Source organism: Littorina saxatilis, linkage group LG5 (assembly GCF_037325665.1).
Source record: "Littorina saxatilis isolate snail1 linkage group LG5, US_GU_Lsax_2.0, whole genome shotgun sequence".
Classification (NCBI taxonomy): Eukaryota; Metazoa; Mollusca; class Gastropoda; order Littorinimorpha; family Littorinidae; genus Littorina; species Littorina saxatilis.
Genome location: NC_090249.1, coordinates 57,562,175 through 57,574,765, shown reverse-complemented (window position 1 = coordinate 57,574,765; position 12,591 = coordinate 57,562,175). Strand labels below are relative to the sequence as shown.

The 12,591-nt window shown below is 40.0% G+C and overlaps 2 protein-coding genes across 2 annotated transcripts in view; one reads left to right on the top strand and one right to left on the bottom strand.

The window, feature by feature from the left end:
- Positions 1-12,384, bottom strand: part of LOC138967531 (tax1-binding protein 3 homolog) — a 263,615-nt gene extending 251,231 nt beyond the window's left edge. Inside the window, exons 1-4 of the mRNA XM_070340104.1 lie at positions 12,279-12,384; positions 10,517-10,669; positions 9,820-9,897; positions 7,575-9,105 (exon numbers count right to left, since the gene is read on the bottom strand). Coding sequence (XP_070196205.1) covers positions 8,884-9,105; positions 9,820-9,897; positions 10,517-10,669; positions 12,279-12,320 — 495 coding nt within the window. The 5' untranslated portion in view covers positions 12,321-12,384 and the 3' untranslated portion in view covers positions 7,575-8,883. The remainder of the gene's footprint in view (positions 1-7,574; positions 9,106-9,819; positions 9,898-10,516; positions 10,670-12,278) is intronic.
- On the top strand, positions 4,297-8,497 carry LOC138967822 (uncharacterized). Its single transcript, XM_070340479.1, has 3 exons — positions 4,297-4,309; positions 6,050-6,944; positions 8,449-8,497. Exons 1-3 carry the CDS (start codon positions 4,297-4,299, stop codon positions 8,495-8,497), a joined length of 957 nt encoding a protein of 318 aa, XP_070196580.1.
- Positions 12,385-12,591: the final 207 nt, after the last annotated feature.

Sequence of the window (12,591 nt, the reverse complement as noted above, 5' to 3'; positions counted from 1 at the left end):
TTGTTTCTTGTTCACAAAAGCACTAATCAAAAATTTGCTCCAGGGGCTTGCAACGTAGTACAATGTATTACCTTACTGGGAGAATGCAAGTTTCCAGTACAAAGGACTTAACATTTCTTACATACTGCTTGACTAAAATCTTGACAAAAATTGACTATATTCTATACAAGAAACACTTAACAAGGGTAAAAAGAGAAACAGAATCCGTTAGTCGCCTCTTACGACATGCTGGGGAGCATCGGGTAAATTCTTCCCCCTAACCCGCGGGGGGGTCGTAAAAGCACTGATCTCTCAGCCCAACTCCCCAAAATCTACAGCGGATTGATTAAATAATTACAGAAATTCACCCGCTGCTTTTTACTTCTACAGCAACAATGAGATACTTTGAACCAGTTATAAAAAAAAATTGTAAAGAAAAAAATGTAATGTACAGTTCTCCCATTATCACAATCTTAGTCCAGTCCATAGTCACTGAGTCATAGCGATGATTAGGCCAACAACAAAAAATAGTCTGTTTACGGTAACCCGACCGACCCTATTTTTTTCGCGCGACCCTAGACTTTTTTTGGCATTTGGGAAAGAAAATAAAAAAATTAAAAAAATAAAAATCTTTTGTTTTTTTTGCAAAATAACGTAAAAATATGGTTTTTTGGAAAATAAAAAAAATAAAAAATTCCCGACCTACCGACCCTATTTTTTGGGCCTATGTTACCGTAAACAGACCTTTTTTGGGGGGGGCCTTACAGCAAATACAGCGGAACCCCCCTTTCAACACCTTTGTGTTGATAATATGTGTAAGTGTACCTCCATTTCAAGACTCCCTCCCTTTTAACACCTGAATTTCTCAGATTTGTTGAGATCTTGAAAGGGAGGTTCCACTGTACATGTACTGAAAAGTATGCATGCAAAACCCCGCAGCACTGGCACATTCTAAATACACGACCCACATATACATATAATGCTGTGAAAATATAAACATGTTTGCGTAAAACATGAGTGCACCAAAAATCTTTCACAACTTTTAAATACCCAGCAACACTGAACACTAAACAGAACACCAACTTGAAGAAGTGAACATTTCTGTACCACTTCGTTCTTTGAATGTAAGTTGGAACCACCAAACTAATGTCAAACTCTGTGACCAGAATTACATGAACAAAATACCACATGAACTAAATACCAGGTCTGTTTCCTTTCTGTTTACTTTCTTCTTCCCTTCCTGAAATATGCATACGATCAACTCACAGAGCCTGTAGTTTCAGCAAAACATTCACTAAATAAAATCTACAGTATGCCAGCAAAGCATTTCATATCACACAAATACATAAAGACTAAAAATAAACCTGTCATCCTTAAAACTTTTTGTTCCAAGAAGTTCTGCTAATGCTACTCTGTCTGAGTTTCACCATTCTGTCTAAGTTTCACAATTCTATCTTAGTTTCACTATTCTGTCAGTGGCACTATTCTATCTTAGTTTCACTATTCTGTCAGTGTCACTATTCTGTCTTAGTTTCACAATTCTGTCTAAGTTTCCCTATTCTGTCTAAGTTTCACTATTCTATCTTAGTTTCACTATTCTATCTTAGTTTCACTATTCTATCTTAGTTTCACTATTCTGTCTTAGTTTCACAATTCTGTCTTAGTTTCACTATTCTGTCTTAGTTTCACAATTCTGTCTAAGTTTCCCTATTCTGTCTAAGTTTCACTATTCTATCTTAGTTTCACTATTCTATCTTAGTTTCACTATTCTGTCTTAGTTTCACTATTCTGTCTTAGTTTCACTATTCTGTCTAAGTTTCACTATTCTGTCTAAGTTTCACTATTCTATCTTAGTTTCACTATTCTATCTTAGTTTCACTATTCTGTCTTAGTTTCACTATTCTGTCTAAGTTTCACTATTCTATCTTAGTTTCACAATTCTATCTTAGTTTTACTACTCCCCCTACCCCTACTAGTACTACCAAATGTACAAAATTTAATACTGATCCAAAAAAGAACACAAATTAGTTAAAAGTCAGAAACTTTGAAATGCAAGTTGTGAACAAGCGGTTTGAGACAGACCTCACACAAAGGGAGAGTGTGTGTGGACACAACACGCATCACAACCTCAAGTCATTTTAACTACACATGCTACAAGTTCACTGTGCCTGACAATCCAAAAAAATGCAACAATACAAATGCAAAATTAAAGAAGAACAGTCACAAATAGAAATCCTTCAAAGTGATAACATTTATCAAGAAATTATAGTACATGCAAGAAACCATTTAAATGAACATTCAAATGCTGTTGTCGATCTTTGCCAGGTGAGTTTCACATGTATAGATGCATCTGATAAATCAGAATTCCTCCCAAGCCTAGTCATTCCCATCTGTGGCAGTTACAGATTCAATCTGAACTAGTGCATGTTATTGCCTATCATAATATTTTTATCACCAGTTTTACCAAGGCTAATAAATTTGAGAAAAACTAAAAGTAACAGCAAACCTATACTTAAGTAGCTAAAACATGAATTATCTTAAGTGTAGGCTGTCAATAAAACACAAATTCACAAGTATATGTACAATGTACGCATAAACAAAGACTTTCAGTCATGACTATGACATAGTATGCAGACAATACACAAACGACAAAAATCCAGCTGAAAGCACACACGCACGCACACACACTTGCACGCACGCAGGCACGCACACACACATGCAAGCACCCGCAAGCATGCACGCATATACATCTGTTTGTTCGTCGCTGACCATAATTTCAAGAATCTAAGTCACATGTAAACGAAACACAGCATACACTTGTTACTGGTTCAGGTTGACGAGAAATTGTAAGACACAGAAACACAATGAGAAGAGGACCCCCCTTCCCATCTAACTGCATCTCGCGGCTAACTTTCATTTTTGTTTGAAACACTTTGTAAAATAAACTCCAAACATATAATTCTCACCCAAATCACAAAGGTGTTCGTAACTTGTTTGATATAACTGAAGCACCCAACCTAAAGCCTGATACCTTGGCGAACGACAAGAAGAAGAAGAAGAAGAAGAAAGCCTGATACCCACTGCGGGAACCCACTGCGGGAACCCACTGGCTGAAGTCCACTTCGCAAAGTCTACTTTATGAAGCACACTGCACGAAGCTCTGGCACAAAATATTCTAATTCTGTCAAAAGATTTTGGGAAGTCTTCAAGAAGTCAACTTCGGGCTCAATTAAGGTCTGAGAGTAGTTTGTTTACCCATGATAAGAAGTTTTATTTTATGTATAAATAATCCGCGTACTATCATTCCATGGGTGACACAATGCAACAACATTGCACAGGGTTGCACAAACAGGTTAGGATAATTGATTGGGATAAAAGAGAACTAAACTAAGCATACAAATTATTGTGACAAATTTTGCAGCCAAATTAAACCATGAATTCGAGAGGACAGCACATTTCGCCCTGCAGTCCGGACTGACGATCTAACAGCGAACGACAAGAAGAAACCATGAATTCCCGTGTAATTTCATTCAAACTTTCTATGACAGTTAACCCCTTCACTGCCCAGCACGTACTAGATACGTGGTCATGTTTGGTTTGTCATACGCCCATACACGTACTAGGTACGTGGCATTTACATCAGCACTTTTCAGGACATTTGTGAAAACTAAATGGGAGGTAACCACTGTCCAACTTCTTGTAGGCCGGTTTAAACACAGGTCTTTCCCATTGACCGTTCAGATAAGTTAGTACCACGTGGTAAAACATTTTTAGAAGTTTTTTTCCGATCTATAAGATTCAAAATGGCGGCCGAAAGTCGGACATCAACTCGTAGACCTGTTTTCAAATGATACAGTGTTCTGGAAGCTCTACAAGAAGTGATTTATGGATTACAACACAGAAGAATACTGTTATGGGCTGTAATGTGAGTACCTGATGTTTGACACCAGTTTTAGCTGTGTTTTCTGCGGTTTTACATGCTGCAGTGTCTGTGTGAAAGTTTGGAAACTGTAATTTTTGACAAAAATGGTCATTATATCGATTTTTACTATAACAATCACAAACAAAGTCCAATGATCATGTTATCAGATAATAGCCAAGGGTGTAAGCAAACCACATGCCAAAGATCTAAGAGATATCTCAATAAATGATTGAGCAGTGAACAGATTAGTGAACCTACCGAAGAAAGCGAAATTTGCCCTGGCGCACAGTAATACCAAAATGCTGTTATACTGTGGCAGTGAAGGGGTTAAGGCCGTTCACTTGACTATCTGGATCACTTTTCGGATTAAAGATTTCTTTTACAGGGATAACGTGATGGCCGCTCAAAGTGAGGGTACCCTCAAAATCAATCGGACAAAAACGGAAGGGACCAATTAAAAATCGTTTACATACGAAAAGAAACTCAATTAAATACCCGGAACATGTTGTTTTCTTTAGCTAGCTTGTGTATTTCAGGTGCAATGCTATTCCTACTGATGCATGAATAAAATTACATGGGAATTAATGCTTTAATTTGGCTGCAAATGTGTCGCAATAACTTGTTTGCTTCGTTTACATACAGTGTATGATCGACTAATCAGCTGATCCCATGAAAGACTCGGGTATCAAATACTTTTATCGTTAAAAAAGGGGGCAAGAGACTTCACCACATTCGTCTGAACTGGTCCCTTATGATCTGAAAACTAAATTTGGTACATTTATAATAATAAGAAAAGCACCACTAGTTTTTTAAACATAAAAAAAGAACAAGTCGCGTAAGGCGAAAATACAATATTTAGTCAAGTAGCTGTCGAACTCACAGAATGAAACTGAACGCAGCAAGACCGTATACTCGTAGCATCGTCACTCCACCGCCCGTGGCAAAGGCAGTGCCCGTGGAATTGACAAGAAGAGCGGGGTATTCGTTGCGCTAAGAAGGATAGCACGCTTTTCTGTACCTCTCTTCGTTTTAACTTTCTGAGCGTGTTTTTAATCCAAACATATCATATCTATATATTTTTGGAATCAGGAACCGACAAGGAATACGATGAAAGTGTTTTTAAATTGATTTCGAAAAAAAAAATTTGATAATAATTTTTATATATTTAATTTTCAGAGCTTGTTTTTAATCCAAATATAACATATTGATATGTTTTTGGAATCAGCAAATGATGGAGAATAAGATAAACGTAAATTTGGATCGTTTTATAAATTTTTAATTTTTTTTACAATTTTCAGATTTTTAATGACCAAAGTCATTAATTAATTTTTAAGCCACCAAGCTGAAATGCAATACCGAACCCCGGGCTTCGTCGAAGAGTACTTGACCAAAATTTCAACCAATTTGGTTGAAAAATGAGGGCGTGACAGTGCCGCCTCAACTTTCACGAAAAGCCGGATATGACGTCATCAAAGACATTTATCAAAAAAATGAAAAAAACGTTCGGGGATTTCATACCCAGGAACTCTCATGTCAAATTTCATAAAGATCGGTCCAGTAGTTTAGTCTGAATCGCTCTACACACACACACACACAGACACACACACAGACACACACACGCACATACACCACGACCCTCGTTTCGATTCCCCCTCGATGTTAAAATATTTAGTCAAAACTTGACTAAATATAAAAAAAGAAGTTAAATATTGATTATAAAACGGTTTTTTTCTTCTTCTTTCCCTCCTTCATAATACGAATACAACCTTGCGACTCTGACTTCTGATTTTGTTCCCAGCGAATTAAATTAGTGTGATACAAATTAGACGTACACTTATATACCTATCATTCTTACTAGACATTTCAAATCCAGTATTGAGTGTCAAAAAGGCTACCCACTGAGTCAGTGTAGATCCAGTACTTCCTGTTCCTTTTATCACTTGATGCGGCACAAAGTCTTTGCCGCGTGTTTCCCAGAACCTACACGATGCTGGATCAGCCTCTGATTGCTCAGCTGAAAACATTTTTGAGAACACGGATTTGAAAAGGGTGAAGAAAGTCGACATTGGCTGTTGCTCTTCGGGTGTCACATTCCCGTTATATTTGTTTTATACGATTAAGTAGAGTCCTTTGTACCCTCTGTACCAGCTCTGCCACAGTGGAACCCCTCTGTACCAGCTCTGCTACAGTGGAACCCCTCTGTACCAGCTCTGCTACAGTGGAACCCCTCTGTACCAGCTCTGCTACAGTGGAACCCCTCTGTACCAGCTCTGCTGCAGTGGAACCCCTCTATACCAGCTCTGCTGCAGTGGAACCCCTCTGTACCAGCTCTGCTACAGTGGGACCCCTCTGTACCAGCTCTGCTACAGTGGAACCCCTCTGTACCAGCTCTGCTACAGTGGAACCCCTCTGTACCAGCTCTGCTACAGTGGAACCCCTCTGTACCAGCTCTGCTACAGTGGAACCCCTCTGTACCAACTCTGCTACAGTGGAACCCCTCTGTACCAGCTCTGCTGCAGTGGAACCCCTCTGTACCAGCTCTGCTACAGTGGAACCCCTCTGTACCAGCTCTGCTACAGTGGAACCCCTCTGTACCAGCTCTGCTACAGTGGAACCCCTTTGTACCAGCTCTGCTACAATGGAACCCCTCTGTACCAGCTCTGCTACAATGGAACCCCTCTGTACCAGCTCTGCTACAGTGGAACCCCTCTGTACCAGCTCTGCTACAGTGGAACCCCTCTGTACCAGCTCTGCTACAGTGGAACCCCTCTGTACCAGCTCTGCTACAGTGGAACCCCTCTGTACCAGCTCTGCTGCAGTGGAACGCCTCTGTACCTGCTCTGCTACAGTGGAACCCCTCTGTACCAGCTCTGCTACAGTGGAACCCCTCTGTACCAGCTCTGCTACAGTGGAACCCCTCTGTACCAGCTCTGCTACAGTGGAACCCCTCTGTACCAGCTCTGCTACAGTGGAACCCCTCTGTTAAGATCTCCAACAATCTGAGAAAATCAGATCTTAAAAAGGAGGGAGTCTTTAAATGGAGGTACATTTCCTTAGATTATGAAATGAAAATCTTAAAAAGCAAGATCTTGAAAAGGGGAGAGGGGGAGTCTTAAATCAAGGGGGGTTTCACTGTACTGATAGTTATATATATCGCTGCTCTGTACTGATAGTTATATATATCGCTGCTCTGTACTGATAGTTATATATATCGCTGCTCTGTACTGATAGTTATATATATCGCTGCTCTGTACTGATAGTTATATATATCGCTGCTCTTTTTAAAGTCAAACCAAGAACGCACAACAGCCAACAACAAAAATCCTACTGACACACCCAGATACATTTACAAACAGAAACTCAAAAACATTTTGGACCCATTTGTCTCACAGATTCACAGAACAATTATCACAAAAAATAACCCCTTAAAAAACATTGATCATCTAATTTTTTGTTCAGAGCTCTGTTAAAAAAGCAACCAGCTTCTGCAAAAAGGATGACGCAAAACCACAAATCACCTCTGTTAGTAGCGTAAATGTTAAGCAAACTGCAGAGCAAATGTGTTATGTCGTGTTTTCATTTTTGGCTTTTGTTCGTATGCAGCAGTTTTTCTCCTCTTGGTGACTGCACCTCTAATACAGATTTTCCTTCTTCACAAAATTACCTTTGGTACTTTGTTTGTTTGTTTATTTGTTGCTTAACGTCCAGCCGACTACGCAGAGCCATATCAGGACGAGGAAGGGGGGGATGAAGGGGGCCACTTGTCAAGCGATTCCTGTTTACAAATGCACTAACCCATTACTTGTGTCCCAGCAGGCTTTAGTAAAACTAAATTAATACCTACTGGAAGATTACCAGTTTCCAGTATGTTAAAATAGGCTTAACCTATCTACTGCTGGACTTACATCAGAACACTAACAGATTAAACTATACATGAATCGCGAGACAAACGTCAAGAGAAGAGATTTTTGGAAAAAATACAGGTGAATGAGCAAGAAGGCAGAAAAAAGAAAAGAATTCATGAAGAAAAAGAGAGCATGACAGGAAAGAGGAACCAAAAATCTACCTAACAGCAAACTAGAAAGCTCCTGCGGTTCCAAAAACAGGAGGGGCCTTTAATTTCATAACCGCAGTGCCCCACTGCGGGACTTTGGTACTTCATACATAACCAATGACACAGGCTGCTGCATTCCATATTTCAAAGTACTTTGTCAATAACAAGGTATGCCTATAAATTAAAACATTATGATTGCCACTACAGAAACCACTAGCAATAAAAAGATAGCTTTCAATCATCCAGCTGGGTGTGTTTCCATTCCATAGAATTCCCAGTTGGTTCTTCCCACGTGCGAGTTCTCCTAGGAAGTGGTTGCTGTTGACTTTGATGTAGGTGTAAGTTCTCGTGATGTTCCCTGTCTGGAACGCTGCAGGAGTAGGGTGGTTGTCTAGATTCCAGCAGGAGTGTGAGTGTTTTTTTCTGGAACGCTTAGCTAACACTGCCAGTGAGAGTTGTTTTGGCTACTGTCGACAACTAACAAATGTTTCAGCTTCAAACTTCCTGCAGCTAAAGTGGTTGCAGAAGTGGTTATCACCTGAAGTGGTGTTGCGCAAAGTAACTCTGAGAACTACTGCATGCAAAGGAAGTGTTTCAGCTGGACTTGAAAGGAGAGCTGTAATATAGCCTCAGACTGTTCTAATGTCCTTGTTCAGCTTTCTGATACAGGTGACCACAAAAATAATAGTGCAACAAGCAGTTGTAAATACCACTGCTGACACCAAAAATACTGCAGCTGCTGTTAATAATATAGCAGTATTTTCACCTCAGTATTTAGTACTTATTCTTAAAACAGCCGAAAACTCTAAATCTAATATACTGTTGGAGCTTTCATAAATAATTCCAGCAGCATCAACACTGCTGGTACTGTGGTTGTTGTTGAAAACTCAGAAAATGTTGAAACCTTCATAAAGTAATTCCAGTAGCATCAATACTGCTGGTACTGTGGTTGTTGTTGGAACTGTTGCTGGTGTGGATGGTGTTGCGGCTGTTGTTGCTGATAGGCCTGGAATTGCAGCTGGTTTGGCGTGGGCTGTTTCTGGAGCTGAGGGACGCCCTTGCGGTACACCAGCATCTTGAGCACGGGCTTCTTGCGGATATTCTCCACCGCCTGCTTGTGGGTCACCACCGTGAAATCCTTTCCGTTCAGCTGACCACAGATAAGAGATTATTACTGTTTTATGTTGCAGAAGATATAAAAGAGCGAGAGAGAGAGAGAGAGAGAGAGAGAGAGAGAGAGAGAGAGAGAGAGAGAGAGAGAGAGAGAGAGAGAGAGAGAGAGAGAGAGACTGACTGTGTCATTTTTCGTATCGCTATGATGGGTCAGTGTGCTTGTATTTTCTAATGTCATGATTTGTATATCGTGTGTGTGTGTGTGAATTTGGGACTTGCGCTATAGAAAAGTGATTTATTATTAGTAGTAGTAGTATTATGTTTTATGTTGTATGTTGTAATACACCACACCCGAGTTTCTCGTCTTTAGATAATACAGTTTTCTATGTTTATAAAACACACACACAAAAATATAATAATATGCTTGTTTCTGATCACAGGGCCACACAAATTTGGGTTGGTAGGATGGCTCCTTTTAATTAACCCTTTTTTTCCTTTACAGTCGAACCCCCCTTTTAAGACCTCTAAAAACTGAGAAAAACTAGTCTTAAAAAGGAGGACGTCTTCAAATGGAGGTCAATTTACAGAGGATAGAAACAGAACATCTGAGAAAGGAGGGTCTTAAAATGGAGGAAGTCTTAAATTGGGGGTCTTAAAAGGGGGGTTACACTGTAATACTAATAATAGTAATATCTTTCCCATCACACGTCACAAAAATTAGGATTGGTAGGTTGGCTCCTTAAATATTCACCTGCAGAATTTTGTCATGAAGCTGTAAGCCACAGCGTGCGGCAGGGCTGTTTTCATAGATGTAAGTCACGTAGATTCCCTGCACAAAGTAAACAAGCATAATGAAATCAGCAAATGTATGCCAGCTTTAAACTTATGAATTCAATAAACTATTAGTATCAGTTTATTACTTGTTTAATTCTAAAAGAATGCTTAGCTACACAAATTTGTCAAAATGACAAATCTACAATTCGATAAAAGATGTACAGATATTGTACATGCTAACCTTAGAACTTCACTAAAGTCTGTCATATTACGTACAATATTACTAAAATTAATATTTGGTACACATTATTACATCTGGATCATTATTGCAGTGTTGAAGCAAATTTATGCCAACGAGATAATTCAGAAGCTTAGTATGAGTATATGAAGGATAATAAGCAGCTCTTTTTGACAGCTTCCTCTTCAGCGTTCGATGATGGTTGTGTCTATATATATTCTTTGGCCCGTTATGTAGACAAAGTGGGCTGTCAGTGTCAGTTTGAGGTCCTGGTGTCTCTGACAGTGACAGCAATTCAAGTGCATTTTACAATCACTCTGTACAAATACAGCTGGGCTTAGTGATGATATATATACATAGAACCAATATATATATCACAACATTCAAACAAATCTGCTGAGTAAATTCCTTATTACAGGACATATATTTGCCTTACTTTGTCCGGGTAGCCTTGGGGACTCTGGGAAGGGTCCTGGTCAATGCCGCCTCCGATGCGAAAACCACAGCGATATCTTTGCTTGCCGTCAGGATCAAACACTGCATTACCTGCCTGGTCCAGGTCGGGTTCCTTCTCCAAAAGGATGGGAATCTGGAGAAAAAATTCAGGAAAACATTGATTAAACACCTTGTACAGGGGTCGACACTAACTTATTTGGCCTGGGGCCACACTGGCCCCAGAGATGGAAATTGCTGGGGCGGAAAAAAAAAATCTGGGGCCCACTCTTATTAAAAAAAAATAAAAAATAAAAAACACAAGAAAAGTGAAAAAGAGTGTACAGTACTGTACCCCATGATCGGCATCAACATATCATATTCAGGGGCGGATCAGTTGCTTTGTACGTGGGGGGGCACTTTGAATCGAAAGTGAATGTGATGGGCGAGAAGCGTCCGAATTTGCTAGGGGGGTCCGGGGGCATGTCCCCCCGGAAATTTTTTTTGCCCAAAGAAGCAAAATGGTGCCATCTGGTGCCATTTGAACTTAGAAATGGTCATAGAATCAGCATAGAAAAATCTTTTTTTTCTTTTTTCGGGGGGGGGGGGCACGTGCCCCCTATGCCCCCCCCCCCCCCCTCGTCCGCCCCTGAATATTGATGAAAAAGGTATTTAACATTACCTTCAGAATCCCCACTTTTTCCAAGTGGTTCTCCGCCATAAGATCTACACGGGCGGCAATGCATTATCTGTTTTTCTTTCCACCATTTGACATTGAAATTACGACAGCGCTTCGCGCTTTTGGCTGCATCGGTCTCCCTTTTTCGTTTCTCTCCACCCTGTTCTTCATCTTCATTTCCATGTCTTTTCACACGAGGGATGTGTCGCCACATTTTGCGTTTGGCATTTGAAGGTGATACTTATCTCTCACGCTAAAGAGCACAATCTGGGAGTTATTTCCCTTGCGGCATTGTCCTTCGACGATTTCAATGTTGTTTTTTCTTGACTGTGGCATTAATCGTAACGCAAATTTCAGTGACGACTTTGACTGGCGATTTTTCGTGATTGGCTCTGGCATTAGAATTTTCGGTTTGTCATTGTTGGAATTTATCCTGGGGCGGAGTGGGCCCCAGGCTTCGGCAATGTTTGGGGCGGAACACAAAACTCTGGGGCGTTCCGCCCCCCGCCCCCGCTAGTGTCGAACCCTGTTGTACCTGTTTGCTCTTGTTTCTTAGGTTCTTATAACTTAGTTTTGGGGTTACCAATACCATCCTAAAACTGGTTGTGGTAGCAGTTTACTCTTTTCTGAGCACACCTGGGTACTAAGACTATCACTATAAGTATCATTGTCTTGAGTTGATGGACAACCTTTGCTCTCCAGACCTCGTATGTTGCATGCTAAAACAGTAGTAACTAAAACTAAAAGTAAAAGTTGTGATCAAGTATGCACTCTCGAAACCTGGATGGAAGTTGGAACTGAATACTGTGATGTGTAGTTAACTCGTAATCTATCATTTGTTTTCTATCATACTACTTGCACAGTGACCGCGACGAATACATCATTACATGTGCAGTGGCGCATGAAAGGCAAAACATTCAGTAATTTTGTCTTGGGGGACACTTCCTGGAAAGTTCGAACCCGTTCGATCATCAATATCAAATGCTCCAGCCATCGAAGTAAAACAGTAAGATTGTAGACCATTGCAAGTCCTGCAAAATGCAGAATATTATACTTTTAATGTATCTTAATCCAATAAAATACCCACACTGTAGCATTCCAAAGGTTCACCAGCGGTGTGGCCAGCCATCTTGTCCAAACACCGGAAGAGCGAGTGACTGTAGACATTAATATTGATTTGTTTACGTACTCCGATGGGTTGGCCTACGATCTTGAAGAACAGTTGCAAAAACACACACACACACACAAAAATATATATATGGAAAAACTGTCTTAATTTCTTAAACACACACACTTGCAACAGGCAAACAGTAAAACTATGTAGGACTGAGAAAGTGTTTCAAAATAAGATAAAATAACAAATATGTCATGAGAAAGAAGGAGACAAAATTAACATACTG

What these genes read in the sequence shown, in the direction of transcription:
- LOC138967822 (XM_070340479.1), top strand. An exon ending in GAGGGAGTCTTTAAATGGAG is followed by an intron (nt 6,945 to 8,448) that starts GTACATTTCCTT and finishes CAAATGTTTCAG; the next exon opens with CTTCAAACTTCCTGCAGCTA.